The following is a 19799-nucleotide window of genomic DNA, read 5'->3' on the forward strand; positions in this document are numbered from 1 at the left end:
AGGTTATGGGTAAATGCAAGGATAGGGCATGTGGCATCTCAAAAAGCAGTCGCAGAAAGTGTGCACGGGCTCAGATATGAATGGGTGCAAGAAAACACATTTGCATTAAACTATGAAATAATCAAGGACATGGAAGTATTTTTACTTTCTGAAAGCTATCGCTGTGCAAATGTCCCAGTTGGCACAGTAACCAACCCTCGTTACCAATGACTAATTCTCTTTCGAAAAATGTATAATGTGGCTTTTCTTACCCATCGAGCACAAATGGTTTGATCCAATAATGAACAAAGATATTCATGTATCGAAGATGAGTGAATGACATTTTGATATTTTATTGCATGCAGCTTATTTATTGAGAAACAAGTCATGGCCACTTAATAAATGGTAAAGAATAATTTCGCTCCATAAAACCTAATGATGGAGTCAATGGACGTAGCAAGTTTAAAACTTCTCAAACAATCACAATCCAGAACATGTTCTTGTACCCAGAACACATGTCTGATCAGCACATTTTTAAGCTTGGGAATATACCTTATATAATCACATGACATACCATTACTTTATAGCTGTCATAGTGCTCTGTGTTAGGAGTAAGAAATCTGACAGATACAACTGCTGGATTTTTCAGTGTTTGTTTATTTGTTTTGCGCAGACATACCCTGAGGTAACGGTGCGCAGCAGATACATGAATATGCGAAGCTTAGTTACACAATTTTAAGTTGCAGACAAAACGTATACATCAAGTCAAGGAGCATATGTACAATGGCATCAAAATCATAAAGTTTACAGTCGCAAAATATACAAGTTTGATGGGAAATCATTTCAGTTAGCGCTGTATTAGTATGCATTCGATTTCAGCCACAGGATAGTGTTGGTCCTGAAGTTGTGATGGGGAAGGTCAGCTCTTAGAGTATGGGGTAGGGAGTTACATAATTTGGCAGCTTTCACCGGGAAACTGTTCCTACCTATAGTAGACCTGTTGAATTTAGGGATAGCGAGGCGGTCTTTGTAGGCAGTTCTAGATGGCCTTGAGGAGTGTTTTTTGTGCAATTTGTTTGCCAGGTAAGACGGCGCAGCGTTAAGGGATTTGTGGGTAAGTGACAGGGTTTGTAGGTGGATTTTATGCAAGGTAGGTAGTCAGTTGTTCTGGCGGCGATCTCAGTGATGTGGTCTCTTCTGGAGATGCCCAATGCCACCCTGAGGACGTTATTTTGTAAGATTTGGAGTTTCCGAGTGACATCTTTGGTTGCCCCTAGGTAGAGGTTGTTGCAATAGTCTAGGCTAGAGAGGATAAGGGCTCTGGCGAGGGTAGTGCAACTAAAGTCCGATAGGAATGGTTTGGCTGTACGGATAAGTCTGCACGTGTAGGCCATGGAGGACGCCAAAGAGTTAACCTGTTTTACAAGTGAGAGTTTTGAGTCTAGGTAGAAGCCTAGTGTTTTCACTTCATGGCCTACTTTGATGTTGATGCCGTCAATTAAAAATGCGGAGTAGTTGTGTCCTAGTTTTTTTTAGGGTGGGGTTGGTGCCAAGGATGATGAGTTTGGTTTTATCATCATTCAGACATAGTCCATGCGTGGCCATCCATGCCTGGATGATGATGATGTACACTCTATTCACCAAGGCCAAATCCTTTCCATAATCCCCAGAAAGAGGGAGGAGGATCTGGGTGTCATCTGCGTAGTTAGTGTAGGTGACAACAAGATGATCCAGATCATCGAAAAGGTAAAAATGTTATACAAAGTAGGCGATACACACGAGCCCTGGGGGACGCCACAGGTGATGGGTATGGGGTCGGCCGCTGCACTGGGCGAGAAGACCCTCATGGTTCTGCCATTTAGAAAGGATCTAATCCAAGTGATAGCTTTATCTAAGAAATGTGCTGCCGAGTTGAGATGGTTACATAATATAGTGTGGTCGACCAGGTCAAAGGCGGCCAATAGGTCTAAAAGGAGGAGAAGGGCCACATTACCTTTGTCTCTGCACTTGTCAACTTGGGTCTTGAGGTTGATAAGAGCTGTCTCGGTTCCGTGTTGGGGACGGAAACCTGATTGTCTAGCTCATAGTAAGTGGTGCACTTCCAAGTGTTATTGGATTCGTACGTAGGCAGCTTTATGAAGAATTTTCAGGAGGAATGGTACAGGGGTCATCGGCCAGTAATTGGTCAGTATGGATGAGTCAAGAGTAGGTTTTTTTAGTAAGGGAAGTACCCAGGATAGTTTTAAATTAGTGGGTATGGCGCCGGTGGAAAAGGAGGCATTAATAAGCTTTGCAATGAAAGGAGAGAGGTCTCGAGCTGCATCCTTGATAAGTTGTGCGGAGCAGAGGTCACCCTGACAATTAGAAAGTTTTAGGGACAGGATGATTTTTTCCACTTCTAATATTGAGACTTTGGAAAAGTTAAATTGAGTAGATTTGTTTCCAGTCATCCTTTCGGTTGTTAGAGGTGTGGGCAAGTTATTTTGGGATACTGTTTTGCTGAGAATCTTGTGCTGTAAGGTGGAGATTTTGTTCATTATAGCATTTTGAATCTCCGAGCACCATTTTTTATCTTTGATACTTGTATCAAGTGGTTCGATGGGCGTCCCTATTTCTTTAAGGATGGAGAATAGTTCCTTTGTATTGGATTTGGTTTGGGAGATACGTGTGTCAAACGACAATCGTTTTGCTAGACCTATTTCTTTTTTGTAACAGGCGGAATGTTTGGTAAAATTACGTTTTTTAGCTGCTGAGGGTTGCTTTTTCCAGGCAGATTCGCAGTTTCTTTTTTGTGATCTGAGGTTTTTAGGTCAGATGTGAACCAATTATTCAGGTGCATCTTGGGTTTGCTAGGTCTAAGTTTGGCGGGAGCGATCAAGTCAAGCGAGGTAGTCCTAATTTTGTTATATTCTTCAACCAGGGTCTGAGGATCTGTGTGGTCTGGGAGCCTGTTAACAGTCGGGAGTAAGGTAGGGATGAGCCTATCCGTTGTAATGCACTTTTTGTTTCTCATTAGCGTGGGGGGTGCCCTGATGGTTGGTGGAGGTAGGGGGTCTGTTAGGGGACAACATAAATGACACAAGGTGGTGGTCAGTCAGGCTAATGGTCAGATCGCAAGGATATTGGCTTGACAATTGAAGTCTGCCACCCAGTCGAATGTTCTACCTTTAGTATGTGTGGGTGCGTTGCTTCTTTGGGTGAAGCCTAGTTCAGAGAGTGTGTTGTGTGTCGACAGGGCAAGCTGGTATAGGGGTTCATTAAAGCCCATATTCAGGTCACCGAGTAGAAGTACTTGTGTAGAATTTTTAAGATTTCTAGAGAGGATGGTGTTAATGTCCTCAAATGAGCCAGGGGGGCCTGGGGGATGGTAAATCAAATGGATGTTCAGCGTTTGGGCATTAGAGATGGTACCTTCACAGCAATTCACAAGATGGGACATCGATGGGCGGAGACCGTCTCATTGCCAGGCAACATTTGTAGATAATGGCGATACCACCTCCTCTGGATTTAATTAAGTCTGTCATGTCTGAGTATGGAGTAACCGTCGGGACTACGAGCATGAGCATAGGGCCTGCTGCAGGGTATAACCATGTCTCGGTGACGGCTAAGAAGTCTAGGTCCTCAATTAGGATAAGGTCGGCAATTTCTGTAGCATGTGCTTCTAAGGATCTAGCATTAATTAGGGCACCCTTGATCTGGGGGTTCAAGATAGGGGTTGGGTAGTGGATTTGCAACACTTTGGGTTTGCTTTTCGAGGTTAAGTTCTTTATGGGCCTGTGGTTGTTGTTGAGGGCTAGGGTCACGTTGGGTTGGCGGACCAGGGATGTTGGGTGTCTTGGTCCTGAGGTAAAAGGCATTGATCTGATGGGGGGGGGGCTCATAGATTTTAGCTAGTCTGGCTCTGAGCGGAAGGTTCCTGGCCGTGGCTGGGCATGGGTAGCTTAATATTGTAGATTTTGCATCCACCGTGTCAGAGTGGTCTAGGTGAAGTGACCTTGTGATTATTAGGAGTCAGTACCAAGGCAGTTGTGTGGTGCCATAGTGAGGAGTGTGATGCTTAGTAGGTAGGCTATGATGCAGGCGATATGGCTGGCGGCTAGAGGGGTCATATTAACATGGTGACGGTGTACCGATGTGGTTATAGGGAAATTGCCTACTGATAACTTAGAACAACATTCAGTCATGAGTTTTGGAAAGTCAGAGGAGTCGCCGGAAAGGCAGAAACATTGTCTGTTGGACACTCAATGAGTATAGGTTAGATTCTGCAGGATCAATGTTTGGCGAGATACGCTCACTATCGATATGTGCAAAGACAATGTTGGCAAAGGCATTGGAAATAGGCAGATTCAACTTTAGCCTGATTCACTCCAAATGTGTGACAACGATTTGGCAAAAGCATTAAAAAATGGGCAGATTCGACTTTAGTAGGGTTCACTCCCAGCGTGCGACAACAATTATAGCAAAGGCGTTCAAAAATGGGCAGATTCGACTTTAGTAGGGTTCACTCCCAGCGTGCGACAACAATTATAGCAAAGGCGTTCAAAAATGGGCAGATTCGACTTTAGTAGGGTTCACTCCCAGCGTGCGACAACAATTATAGCAAAGGCGTTCAAAAATGGGCAGATTCGTCTTTAGTAGGGTTCACTCCCAGCGTGCGACAACAATTATAGCAAAGGCGTTCAAAAATGGGCAGATTCGACTTTAGTAGGGTTCACTCCCAGCGTGCGACAACAATTATAGCAAAGGCGTTCAAAAATGGGCAGATTCGACTTTAGTAGGGTTCACTCCCAGCGTGCGACAACAATTTTAGCAAAGGCGTTCAAAAATGGGCAGATTCGACTTTAGTAGGGTTCACTCCCAGCGTGCGACAACAATTTTAGCAAAGGCAGTTGAATAGGCAAAATCAATTTCGCAAGATGCACTCAGTATGTGCAGATTAGGATTAGGCAGCGATACTTACAAGTTTATGGGAGTAGGTATATAGGTTAGCTTTAGCAGAGGCTCTCAGAATAGGACATGTAAGTTAAGGGTCTCGCGGCCTGTGTGCGCTCAGTTTGGCTCGCAGGTATCTCAGTACATGCAGATTTGCAAGGGCTTTAACTAAGGTGTGGGTAAAGGCTATGTAGAGCCTCGGTCTTGCAGTGCTGTAGAAGTAGTGTGATTATAAGACGCCCAATGAGAGGGTGACGACAGACCGTGGCACATTGGGGGCTGATGGTCTAGTGTACGGTGCGATAGGCGACGCAGGTAAAAGCATCTTCGAAACAGCATACATTTAATGGTAAATACATAACATTCTGGTGTGCCGTGGACCAAGAGTTATACAGTAGTGGTAGTAACAAGTCAAGTGACTGAAAAGATGCCTTTAAGATGTTTCGTACCAGCAATGCAGTCAGTCAAGTTTATAGAACTAATACACAGTGATGGGCAACAGGAGCAGTAAAGCTGTCACAGACCGCAAGGACAGAGTACTTACAAGTAGAATGGCTGCCGGCTAGTAGAGGCAGGGGTCCTGGCCGACGGTCTGTAAGGCTCCAGACAGGCTTAAACAAGTGTTGGCCTTAGAGCCGTGGGCCTTGTAGCTCGTGGGCCAGCTTACGCCTCCCGGCTCCTGATTGGGGCTAAACTCAAGGATGCAGCCACAGTAGTTGGGTGGCCATTTTGGAATGGGGTCCTGCCTCACGCTCTGAAATGGAGGCGATATGTGGACCAGGCATCAGTGTGTTGCAGCACCGCAATCCTGTGCTGAGCTGAGGACGTAGCAATAATGGTGCTTGCAATAAAATGAGCTGCAAAAACGTGCAGACGGAATCACTGAGTCAGGTCGCTGGGGAGGAGGTGAAGCCAGTTGGCTTACCTTGCGTGGGTGCTGTGGGCCAGGCGAAGTCAGGCCACTGCTCTGGCAGTGGTGGGAGAGCTCCTGCTCCTCCCAGGATCCGGATGGGATACTGCTTTTTTTTTTTTTACAGGACTACGGCACAAGGAACAGATATAAATCAAGGGGCTGAAGGCACACTTGGTTCAGACATTAGTATTACACCAGTAGCGCCTTTTACAGCTGCGGTTAAGCCAATAATTCTCCACAGACAGCTTAGAAATGCTAGCAGGCCAAAGTTTAATGTTACTATTTGATAAAGATAGCTCAAAGAGAACCCAGGAGGATGTGTTCTGGCAAGGGAGGAGCATGTTACTGGGCAGGGACGGTCAAGGGAATTAATATAGCTATGGGCAGTCAATGTGTTTGTAAATAACCAAACAAGACCTACGAGCTGTTTCCCTCCTTACATGCCATGTCCGTCCTAGCTGTAGTTCAATGCAATCGTTTTGACTTGTAGGTTGCGCTGAACCAAGACCTTATAGCAAAACAAATATCATGCAGGAAAATGGGTGTTGAGAGGGGAGGGAGGAGTAAGGGGTTGAAGGAACGCAGAATGAAATGGAAGGAAAAGTGAACAGTGGAATGTCAAGGAAAGAATGGATGGTGGGGTGTAAAGGGATCCAAACTTATTACCCTACCCCTAAAAAGAAAAAAAGCATTTTAGAAGCAAAAATAAATGTGTACATGTTTTACAAGTACAGACTCGCACAGCTGTACTTCTGTCAACAATGCAAATTGTACATTCATTCTCATAAAAAGGATATACACAATGTGCATTTGACAGAGTATGTTCTAGCCAACAGAATATCTACGAAAATAATTTGAAAAATAAACCTACAGGTATTTTTTCTGCCGGGAGGAATGCAGGCTTTCGGGTGGCACAGAGATTCCAATTCCATGTTGCTGGTGTCGATCGCGTGTTTTCAGGGACTTGGTCTACACTTAAAAGTAAGCATGTAGTCATTGTGCAGTAGTGCAGGGCCAGTGTTCTCTTTAAAAGCCTTGGTCATCAGTAATGAGCATGTTCAGGAAAGGTTCCCGTTTAGTGGTATTTCAATCCCTGCAGAAGGCAGAGGTCCTCAACTGGTCTAGGCTCCGATATCGCAATGGTAATACCGACTCGCCCTGATTATCCACCCATGCTTTAAAGAGCCAGTATCCTACGCATAGTGCTTGGTTAGCTCTGAATAGCACTAATACAGCCCTAGAAAATAACAGCAAAGACAGACCCGCAAACCCTTGCAGGTCTGAAAAGTGGAGTGCATAGATGGCGTAGTGTTGAGGTTACATGCGCAACATCATACGCACCCTCATTTGGAAATGCCGCAATGAAACCTTTTCAAAACAATGGTAACGTGTGATATCTCAATCCACTTTTGGTGAGCAGGTGGATACCATTGCCAGTTAAGCATCTACATTTCTCAAGTTCGAATCCCGAAGAGCAGGCTCAGCTTTTCAGCATGCTGCTGCTGCTGAAGAAAGGAGTGGCATGAGAGCTACACAGTCCCAACTCATATTACTACGGTACTTTGAAGTGGTAAGCAGTCGGTATGAAGCCCCACATAAAAACATCACTGGCAGTTATAAGTGGGTGCCATCATGCTTGCCGTGGACCCCCGTCTCCCCCTCCAGGGTATACTCCCTGCAGATGCCACTTTTTCATATCTTGCCTTATTTCAGAGACTCAGGGGTGGTATTCGGCATTTGCACCATTGCCCCCACTTTGTAACTCGTCCCAAAGTACCCCTCCACCAAACTTTGCCCAAGGCAATACTTTCACAGGTGCACAGAAGAATGTGTGCATTTTTTCTAATGCACTACCTAAAGTAAAAATGCTGCCATTCCTGAAGAGAAACCTTAGCCGCTAGGCGTGTGCCCTACATGGAAAAGTGTCAGCAAAGATGGAATGGAAACCAAACTAACACAGAAGAGGCACAGTATATTAAAGTCAGAAAACCGGGGACAATGGGCACAGTAGCTACTCCACGGGGAAAGCATAAGGACAGTTACACACGGCTCAATGTATATCGGCATTCAAACGAAAGTCCCTGAAACGGGAACAAACACCTGCGGAAATCCCGGGGCAAAGTGTCAGCAAAGAGGTCGTAGATGCAGCACAGACAGTATCCCAATACTGAAACGGGGCCGACCCACCAAAGCATAGTTAAGCACCGAGTGCAAACTAAATAGCAATATATTACAATATAATTAAATGCACCAACTGGAGAGTTGCCTCCAGACATGTGCCACAGGCACGGGGAAAGTAAAACTGGACATCTGATAAACACATTCCCCCCAGCGCATACAGGAGAACCAGACCGTCATTTGACGGTGCTGCGGCACCTGGAAGGGGGAGGGGAGTGCGAGCTCAGGGAGGAAGCTGTACACACCTCACAGGCATGATATTTATTCGAGGTCGAGCTATGTATTCGGCGAGAGGTCGGGAGAAGGTGTAGTTTAATAAAAAAAAGGAGATGCGGATAAGCCCAGAACTCACCTCTGACTCGAACCGGAAGCTAAAGATGGCTCGGTGGCAGGCAGGGAAGGTAGACGCACGCTGGGAAACAGGCTACAGGCCCAATCACGGAGCTTAGGGTGTGGGAGGCAGGCGGCAACACAGAAGAGGGTGTGGGGAGAGAGGCATCAGGAGAGAGTGTGCCACTAGCGTCAAAAAGGAACCAAAGGACAAAACCAAGGAACCAAAGGGACAAAGCATACTTTTTTTTGTTGTTTTTTTTTAAAAGGAGACTCCGGGAAGCCCAGAACTTGCCTCTGCCTTGAACCAGGAGCTAAAGATGGCAAACCAACTGCATAGCTCTCAACCATTTATGTCGCAAAAGCGGGTGAAACCACCCGATTTTACTTTTGGCGGGTGAGAGGTCCATTGAAATGAATGGGCGTGCATGAGGTTTGGCGGGTGAGTCCGCTGTTTACAAGGCGGGTGACACCCGCCAAAAGCGTGTGAGTTGGGAGCTATGCAACTGCCTCCGACATTAAACGTGTTCGACAGTGGCGGGAGTGGGTGTGTTACTCTTGCCAGCTGTAGGTGGAGTTTGCTGTATGGCAGACATCACGCACCAGAAGCCAACGCAAAACGTGTGTAAATACTAGTAATCCACCGTGTTCATAGTTTAACACAAACCAATTTGAGTTCGAGCAGAGTTGAGCAGTGTTTGCAGGAGACCCCAGCCTGCCGCTCTCTCAGCACTCCTTTCAGCTGCCTACCATTTTGTGGGAGGACCTACAAAACCTACCCAGCACTGCGGAGTGGTCAATGAGTTCGAGCAGAGTTGAGCAGTCTTTGCAGTCCTTGTCAGGTCTGAAAGGCTGCTGGGCTACTACACAAGGAAAACAATGAACTCGCAATGCTCGCCACCAGAAACTGAAGATGCGGAAAAAAGACGCCTTAGAAGTTTGCGTCCAAAATTTCAATCGATCAGCAACCTGCCTCCAAAACAACTGCCAGAGCACGGCTCCCAGGCCGATCTAAAATGGGCCCAAAATCGCAGCTCCCAAAGTATCCAGCATCAAGTGGGGGCAAAAACTGTGCGGCCAGTGCGGCAACAATGGACAAAATCACTTCATCGGACACAGCTTGCCAAATCAAGCAGGCGACGCCACAAGAACAAGCACATCTGGCAACGCGGCAATCAAACGCCACTCAGGCATTCATCAAAACAAGCAGCGATCCAGTGCATAAGGACCCGCCAGAAGAGCTGACCTTGCGACCAAGCCCCCCAGTTGGTAGTAGCCCAGTGCAGCATGTTGAAGGACAGGCTGCGAGGGATCTCGCTCCAACTGGGGAAGCAAATGCCTGCGAGCCAGCCCGTAGCACTAATCGGAGCCCTGGAGCTGAGCTTTCGCTCTTACCTGCAAGCGGTAGCGACCGCGAGATCCTGGTGACGGAACCACAGCTGAGGTCCCCGCCGGCCTTAGCGCCCGTGGCAGTGCCTGCTCACTGCGGGGCTGCCCGCAAAACCGTTGCCGCACAGATCCACGTGGCAGAAAGCGAGGGTGAAGCGGCTGGCGAGGAATGTTGGGCTGAGGCGGAGTTTGAACCTCGCACTGCTCAGCCTCCCCACTTCCCGCTGCCACCCTCAGAGTCTCCAGCTCCCGGAAGTACGCCCCTAGGGGTGATGGAAGAAACACACCTGCTTAGTGACAGGGGAATACTCGATCTAGCCAACAAAGGTTGGCAGGAAAATGCACGCGAAAAAGGTGTAAAAACAATTGAAACAGACCATGAAAAAAGTTTGGCTCATAGGTGACTAAAAACACACAAAGTAACATCCACAAACGGCCTTCAAGAACAAAGAAAATCTCAAATCGTAAACCATGCAAAATAAAGCAAAAAAACAAGTTAGACCCAACAAAGGAAGCCCTACTAAAAACCACATTCTGTAACTCGCTGAAAGACTTCTCCGCAAGGCAAAAGAAAACCCGAAGTTCTCAATGAACTAACGGACGATGAGATACTGGAAGGCTTCAACGACCAGGTACCTGCCCCGAAAGCATGCAAAACGAACTCTAAACATTCTGAAGTCGAAACAAAAATTGACAATTGGTGCAAACTCAGACACCAATATGAAACATAACTTCACTACCCCTCTTTCTGAATCCTTGGAAGCAGCGGACACAATTCATTTTAATACGTCAACACGGCAAGCCCCAAGCCTAGATGCTCAACCACGCCTCTCGCTGATCCCCCAACACAAGACACAATCAAGACCCCTATGGTGGTCGAATTCGCCCCCTCCCCCCGTGCAGCCTGTATGGAGTCAGTGCTCGAGCAAAACATCAACTCACAAAGCATACACCCTCCGGATATGACACTCAAAGATGCTCGCAAAGAAACTGAGCAAGCCTACGCCCTCCCAGCAACAGAAGCAGTAGTTGACTGGGAGACTCCAACGACGCCAAGGCTCCCGATTATAAGCTGTTCAAAGAGGGCACAAAGAGAAAGTCGTCCAGCACAAAAGCACCCTTCAGAAAGAACAAGACTAGATCAAACTCAAACAACACCAGTAAAACATGCAAGGAAAAAGTCAATCGATGTCAACTGATACACCCTCAAGAAAACCGGACATTTTGACCATAATGTCGGCTATAACTATAGCCCTAGCACCGTTCGGAAAACTGAGGCACTTAACGACATGCTAAAGGACCACACAACCCTAACTGCACTCATGCATACAAAACTCATTTTCCTAGAAGGTTTCATCATGGCCAAAGAACAAGAGGCAAAACCAAAAATCACACCACAAGATTCGAATGTAAAGTCCAAAAACACCAGTTAACCGCTAAAACCCAAACCGAGCAGCCGACAAGCCACCAGATTTTCACCTTCCGTAGCAGGCCACAAGAAGGCCCAAAAACAAAGAGAACCCCAGGAAACAAAGAAAAAGCAATACATAGGAATCAACAATCGCCCAACCAAGACTGCATAACAATATGATCACCGCCAAAGACTGACGTCTCTCATGGGCCCCAGCAACTTCAAAAAAACTTTCCAGTGGTATAAAAAAAATAACCAACCAAAGAAACGGAGTACGACTTTAGGGAAGGACGGTTTAGTTAAGACCCAACCTAGAAACCATCCCTCCACCATCCACCAACGACAAAGCCCAATGCTAACACAACAATCCCCAAAACAATCTCAAAAATCCCCACGATCTATCGAAGATTTCATGGCAGACAAAACTTCAATGGATCTGACAACACACTCTACACCGGTCTTAGATGCCGAAAAGGGCGCAGAATGCAACACAGAACCCACACTATCAAAATCGATTTGGACAACATCACCTAAAAAAAGAAGCCGCGACAGCCCATCACCTCAACGTCGAAACTCAAGAATGACCTCGAGATATCCAAAAGGCCCATCCGGCCGATACCAACAAGAAACAGACACGCTAGCTCAACAACGAAGACAAGTAACGCCCCCAAACAGACGAGACCTAAAACCCAAAGAAAATAACAACCACGGGGCAAACACCCCTACAAGACCAAAAGACAGAGCGCCCGCTCATAGACAAACAAGCCGCTCTCAATCAAGACAAAAAGCCAGACAGGCCATTGCTAGGAAAACATGGATCTCTCGAACAGAAAAGTACAAACGGGCCCAGACAAAAACTTTCAAAATAGAACAAACCAACCAAAACCCCAAAGCAGTAATTTTAAAGCAGAGGTACGCTAATGAAGAGCTTCAGAAACATCAGAGCCCTCAAATATCTGAGACCAGAAGACATTACCTTAGTAGAACCATATCACAAAGCCCATAAGATGAAAGCCTACATCCATATAAAAGAAATGGTAGAAATAAATCAGTCCAAAGGGACAATCGAGGATGTACGCCAAAGAGGTTATCAGCTCACGGAACTCAAAGTAGACTCTCAATTCTCCAAGCAGAAAACCTCCCGATTTCCAAACGCCCCCAGTCGACTCACCCCAGGATTTAAAAAAAGAGCAAACCATAACGTAGCAAACAGCCCTCAAAATGCACATCGACTACCCTCTTACCGGGGTCCTCTAGATAAAAACGAAAAGGACCTACCAAAACCACATGACGGCAAAGTAACGGAGAGCAACTACCCAGATAAAGAAAAAAAACACAAACTTTAGAGACTCGGGGGCAAAAACAATCACCAAAGGACAGATAAAAGAAACCGGACTCTCTTTTGCACCAATAAAGCACCTATGGGCATGGTTGCCGAAATCATCCTCAGATATGACTACTAAATAGCAACGACCAACAAGAGCAGAAATGGAACAATCTACAGGTAACACATCAAGACTGCTCTCACCCTCAACTTTGAAAATGGCCTCGTGGAACACACGAGGCTTTAAACACCTGACAACAACAGGAAAAACAAACCTAGGAGATTTTGACATCACTGCAAGAGACCTGGCTCACATCTACGCCGGTGATGGACGGATACAAAATAACGTCCCCAGCCTCAAGAGGCAAAACAGGCCGCCCATCATCTGGCCTCTTAATCGCAGTTCGGTCAGGCAGGGGCCTGTCCATAGAAAAGGAATTTTCCGCCTCGCAGAGCCATCTATCGGTCCAAGTGAGGTGGGCACGTCTAAACCAAAAAACAAACAAAACCATGGAAACTCAAATTGCAACTTACTGGAATCCAGATAAAATCGAAAACGACAATTTCCTACGATTAATCGAATCAAATAGACGAGCTACAAGTAAAATGCGAGAACACTCAAGTTATCTGCGGTGATTTGAATGCCAAATGCTTGAGCACCACCCCTCCTCTATCAACAGCCAATAACTCCTCCAGAGGATACTTAAGAGACCAGAAATGGTTAAAATTAATGAACTCAAACCTTCATAATACGGCACAGCTGTCAACAAGTCTCCATATACCAACTTGGGACAGAGGAGCTCAATCAGGAACAATTGACTACATATTTGCTTCTGAAGAAATGCTAAACCTCATAACATCGTGAAGTGCTACGAACTGATGCAAGCGACCACAACATCTTACAAATAATATGGTCCACACAACACCTGGTAAATTCAGCAATGACGGAAGCGGTGGAAGTGTCCGCCCAAGGAAACCACTTAAAACTCACCAGAAAAAGGATAGAGGAGTTGACTTCCAATTATAAAAAGAAGCTGGGAAAAGAATCTGATAGGCTCAGAGTGGAAATAGACTACCAACCTCTGCTGATTCAGTATCACGCAAATCCCACCAAACATAAAAAAAAGTAACCCTCAAGGGCCCCACCGGTATGATAAAATACTGGTAGACAGGCACCGGGAACTAAGAAAACTAAAACGCCAAGCCGCAAAATCCAGATCAACTTCCATCAAAAAAAGGTTAAACGAAGAAACAAAGTATAGATCCTGGTTGAAATCCTACCGCATGAAACTCTACCAACATGATTCAGAGGAGATGCTTAGAAAGGTAGCGGGAAGAAACTCCAGAGAATTCTGGTCACTTATAAAAACAACGGAAGGAAAACGAGGCCACAAGCAAACTAAAGCGGCGAGTGAAGAAAGATGGAAGAGCCACTTCTCTGCCCTGTTCCAAATCCCTCAAGGCTCGAGCATAGCGAACACTCACATAGGGTCCTCTGCCTGGGTAGATCTCTCAAATGTCGAAGATATCGAAGAAGCAATCGGCAAATTAAAATCAAGTAGAGCACCAGGTCCTGATGGAATAACCAACATCGACTTGAAAAACAACCCCAAGGAATGGGCTGAGTTCATAAGCCTCGTTTTTGAAGCAACAGCCAGCACAAAGTCGATACTCCGGTCCTGGACAACGGCGACGGTGCTACCGATCTTTAAAAAGGGAGATAGATCGGATCCGAGCAATTATCGTCCAATAGCTCTACTGGACACAATTGGGAAAATCGATGGCTCTCTCATACTAAAAGGCTTTCAAAAATGGGCAAAGAACTCACCCAGCTGGGACCCTTTCCAATCAGGCTTTACGAAGAATGTTCGAACATCAGTAAACATCATGATATTACACATCATAAAGAACAAATTCCGTGCAAAACATCTTAAGGTCTTCGCAGCTTTTGTCGACCCAACACAGGCTTTCGACAAGATCGACCATGGCAAGTTATGGGCAAAACTTGAATAATGTCAATGCCCAAACCAGCTCCTCGATCCAATATAAGCCCTCCATTGGGATACATAAATGAGGGTGAAGCTAAATCACACAGGAGCCCTATCAGAAGAAATCAAAACCAAAAGAGGTGTAAAGCAAGGATGTCCGTTAGCACCAGCCCTTTTTACAGCTTTCCTTGGCGATTTCAAAGACTCCGGCAAAGAGCTCAGAACCTTCGCACCAAAACTAGGAGACACTACGGTCCCAAGGCTGCTATATGCAGACATCATCCATCATCCTCCTCGATCAAACCCCCATAGGGCTGCCACGCCAACTAAACAATCTTGCAAGCTACATTTCCAAAAACAACCTTGAAATGAACACTGGAAAAACAAAAATAATGATTTTCGAAAAAACGGCAGCCCGAAAGAAAACGCACCACTGGAACATCAAGAACATCAAAATCGAAGTCCTAAAAGACTTCAAATATCTAGGAGTGGTGATCGACAGCACGGGGTACGAGGCAACAATGCAACGCAACCTATGGGAAAAAGCCAGGAAACTAGCGGCCCAGGGACGAGCCATGGACAGGAAATTTGGCCACTTCTCGCTACTGCCGGACATAAAGTTCTTCAAAGCCAAAGTGACCCCATCCTTGACATATGGGGGCAAAGCTTTCCTCAAAATTCCTCCAGGCATTTGGGACAAGCTGGAGGGCCTCTTCTGGAGAGAAATATTGACTCCCAATATCTACACCAATCGCGGCAATCAGAAGAGAACTGGGACTATCCTCTCTGAAAGCGGCAGTGGACACAAACAAAATGGCACTATACAGAAAAGCAATCATGCCGGAAGCTTCCCCACAATACAAACTGATTAAACAGGAAATCCACGGAGGTCATTGCAAGGCACTACTAGCCTGGGCAGCAGAAAAATAAAACACCCTGGAAGAAATCGGCTGCTCCTAAGAAGACCTCTTCTTAAATCCCACAAAAGTTAAGAAAAAGATGGCCCAACGCGATTGGATACTCACACAAAAAAAAGCAGAATTGATCAAAATCTTTGGCCACTTGCCACAGCAAAATAAAAAATTAAATGAGAACGCTCTAGTCATAAAAAGATTCCCGAACAAGACATTAAGACAAACTTTTATAAGGGCAAGATTAAACCTCTTACCAACAAATGAAATCAGAGCAATAAGAGGTCTATCAAAAGCCAACATTTGCAGACTCTGCAATGACCCCACACAAATTGAAACAGTCCACCATCTTCTAACACAATGCACAAAAACCACTGTTCTGAGGGAAGCCTATTTAACTCCGCTGCTAAAACCTTTTGACCTACGTGAAGAAGAGACCTGGTGGAACAGACTCATAAGTGGAAACAAAACCAGCTGGACAATGGCGGCAGCAAAGATTCTCGAAGCGGCTCTAGCAAATTGTCTGCGAACAGAAAATTCACCAGAAATATTGTCAGTTGAACACTGACTCAATACTCCAGAAAGACCAACAAACCCACGCAAAAACGGCAATCCCTCAGACAGGCAGACTTGAACAGCTACTTACCCGTAGTCCACTTTGTAAAATCAAAGAAATTTGAGAAACACAACTAAAAAAAATAATAAACAAAATGGCTTACTTGTACAAACACACACTGCACATCAAATCACATCACGAACTGCACAGCTCCTTACTTCAAAAACACTTGAGCAATCCCCCACAAGTCACTAGATGTACATTTTCAGAACCATTTTAAACAAAAACATAAATATTACACTACCTTCTTTATTTTTAATAGAATACTGTGAAATATGTAACATAACTTGAAAGCTGCAGTAAATGTATTTTAATACATCAAGTCAAATAACATTTAAATAACATTAATAGATGGCGGCTGCCATTTTGGACGTAGAAATGGCTGACAAATTCACCACAAAATACAAATTCCCCCAATGTGTTCAAAAAGAGGTTGGAGGGAAACTGGGTGGGAATGGGAGGAACATCCTATAGATTTCACTTGGCAATGGGTGTTAAATAGGTGAGCACATAGCCAAACAACTTAAATCCATCCTCAGGTCTTCTGCATAGGAAACGCATTACAAACCTACACGCAAAGCCCCTATTTCAAGCTCTTATGTTAAACCTCTTATTTTAATGACAATAGCTTAGGCTTTAAAAGTAGCGCTTTCAGCACCACCTAATCGCCAAAACTAATCAACAGGTAACCCATGATCGCTTAAACTGAACTGAACCCATCCTCTTCAGTGAAAGTAGATTAGGGGCATAGGGGCCAACAGTTATTTTCTGATGTCTTCTACAGAATTCTATGTGACAAGGAAAGGCTTGAAAATTGTCACACATTCAAAGGCTCAACTTCTATGACGATGGTTTAAATATGAAAATTAGATTATTTTCGAAAAATCAATGGCTTTATAAAAGAGAACAAACATATATTTAGCAGTGCAAAACCAAACTCTGGTTTAAATATAGGTGATAGACGTTAACCATAATTTAAAAATGCAAATTGTGACAATCCTAAGAAAAAATGTGACTTTTAAATTGGTTCCTTCTCCTACCCCCAATTAACTAATTCAAGTAATAATAAGGGATATTGACACTTTCTCATGCAGGGAAGCTAAAAACGAAAAGCTTAGTGGTGCAAAGGCACACGCCAATGACACTTGCAGGATAATATTGCTCAGTATGGTTTGAGGAGGAAGAAACAGAACAAAAGGGTTTATTTTTTCCTGAGGAGACCAATGTAGAGTAAAAGTCTGAGATCAATATTTGTCCAAATGTACTTTTCTCTGTGACCAAGGCAGGATAAGTGAAAGGGTAATTAATATCCAACCAAATATTCCATGTAAGCATTTTGTAATGTTGCTGTTGGGATCTGTAGGAGATGCTACAAGTTCTACCAACTAAATGAACAGTGGGAGAATGGAATCTGCCTCCAGGTAATTGGTTAAAGACCAGTTAAACTTAAAACTGAGACGTTTCAACATTAGTATCTCTTCTTCACCTTCACAATACAGGCTCGTCATTTTAATCGGAAAACATTTTATTTTTATAACAAGGTACTTTGGCTATTTAAAGTAGGATTTCTTCTGCTGAAAGCATCCTCCAATGGAGTCAAGAATGTAGATCTATACATTATATCCAAGTAAAATATAGAGAAAGTGTTTTCAATGCATTCAATTCTAAACACTGCTCACTAGATGGAAATCATAGTATGGAATGTAAACTTTTATTTGGTTTGTTAGATACTCAGAGCTATACATGGCTACCAAGTATTTGAAGGCAATTAAACCAAAAGGACTCAAATTGACAACCATCACCAGTTGCAGATGTGAGTTTCAACAGGTGTAAGTTGCCCACCAAGGTGTAGTGGCAAGTAACTCATGCCAAGAACTGGTATTCATGTAGATCCATGTCCAAGGCATGAGTTTCTTAACCCTGTAAGAACCTACATGTGCAGTTGATTGCATTTACAAACAAAGCAAACTTCCTCTTGAATTGGTAAGCTTATGTCTGCAATGTTCTTGATGCACAAGTTTGGCATTAACAATTCAGTTATGTAACGCACAGGTGTAAAAAAAAGAATTAAAAAAAGCCTTATTGTTCCCCCCTCCCCCTTCTCAGGTGCCAATACATTTTAATTTGTCCTATACAAATGCGTCCCGGTTGACTGCAATTGCTACCCTTTCCCACATTCACTCAATACTTCGACCTACATCACTCAGACAGGTGTACGTCAGTTGACAGATATGAAATGAATTAGCAAATGTATGTGAATACCCATGTAAGATAATACTTGGTGGGTGTTCACCAACATCTATGTTGCCCACTTTAACACACCCCTAGACATGCCCAGTTTTGTAATTCTTGTATTTGTGTAAATTTCACATTTTATTTGCTTGTTATGCTGGCAAAATATTAACATTGTAAATCTTGAGAATTCAAGCATGAACTCTGGGATAAAAGTACTAGATTTTGTTCATTTTATCAAAGATGAACTTGTGCAAGATGCAATAAACCCTAGACCCCCTAACAAGGGAGGTATTGGGGAAACTGTATGTGATGCGAGAGGCTTCCATTTTGGAAAAGGGTTAGTATTGAAATCTGTGGTCTGGTGTGGGGAGATTTAAACATGCGATGGACATGATCCTACCTTTAATACTTCCCTGCAAACCTGTGCATAGATATTGGGGAATCCCACAATGCTTTTTGCTTTCTTTCTATGCTAGTCCATTTCTGTTTGTCTTGTATGAGGATTCTGAATGAGCTTGCAGTGTGATGGAGCCTTATACTAAGATCTAAGCTGCAGGAAACGTCTTTTGTAAACTGAAACATTACATTGGTGCATGCTTTATGGAGTGAGCTGCTAAAAGTATGTCACATTGATTTAGTTATAAACACTTTTTAATTTCCTTCCTCTTAGTATCGGTAGTGGCATCATCGACCAAGCAATGGAAACCTCGGGCATCATGCGGAAACCGTACACACCGTACATGCGGATTCTTCAACTGAGTGCAGAGAAAACAGAGGCAACCTAAGATGTGTAGGCACATCTTTGTATGCCACCAAGAAGCGACAGGGTTTTCTTTCATCTTCTGGCTCTTTGCAACTGATCTGCTACAATGTCTGTTGAAAGAAGGCTGCTGCAGCAAAGAACATTATTCAACATCTTCAAGCTTTTAGTATAGCACATGTGGTATCATTATTGCACTCACGAGCTTTGCATTGCTTCAGAAACCTTGTCACTTCAATTTAAGCACTGCAAGAGATCAAGTCATGTTACATATACTGATCTATGACCATGTATTGTATAGTTCTGCCAAATTGTTTGCCCATGACATGGAAGCTTTTTCTGTGTGAGGCAATTTATATTTATTTACCTCTGTATATTTGTGTATATATGTATATAAACAGTGATCTGCCATAGACCCTGTTCTGTGGATGTTGTTGGTCATCTGCTCAAAAATAGGTTTCATATTGCAATGTTAGCATTTCAGTGCCATTATGCTAGTGAACAATAACTTTGTCTGGGCCATGTGGGTTGATAGCAGTGTTGTGTACCTTAATGCTGGGAAAACCCACACAGTTATGAAGACCTGCTACACTGAAGGTTAGGGACTTTGACATGTTATAGTTCATTAAGAAAAAGGCACTCTTAGAGCCAGAGCCTCCATATGCTAACCCTTGCCCTGGAGAACCTAATATTAGGCAGCTGTAGGAACTGGAGAGAGGAGCATTTCTATCAGATGTTTAAAACCTGTGTCTAATCTCATTCGGTGTAACAGGTGGTGTGGTGTCTAAGAAACTAGCTGACAAATGTCGGGAGGTATTCTGCCCGTGAAAAGA

General features: G+C 44.3%; 1 protein-coding gene across 1 annotated transcript in view; it reads left to right on the forward strand.

The window, feature by feature from the left end:
• Positions 1 to 19379, forward strand: part of MYZAP (myocardial zonula adherens protein) — a 372512-nt gene extending 353133 nt beyond the window's left edge. The window contains exon 16 of the mRNA XM_069624910.1: positions 18877 to 19379. Coding sequence (XP_069481011.1) covers positions 18877 to 18991 — 115 coding nt within the window. The 3' untranslated portion in view covers positions 18992 to 19379. The remainder of the gene's footprint in view (positions 1 to 18876) is intronic.
• The last annotated feature ends 420 nt before the right edge of the window (positions 19380 to 19799 follow it).

This window comes from Ambystoma mexicanum, chromosome 11 (assembly GCF_040938575.1).
Source record: "Ambystoma mexicanum isolate Mex_15411 chromosome 11, UKY_AmexF1_1, whole genome shotgun sequence".
Lineage (NCBI taxonomy): Eukaryota > Metazoa > Chordata > Amphibia > Caudata > Ambystomatidae > Ambystoma > Ambystoma mexicanum.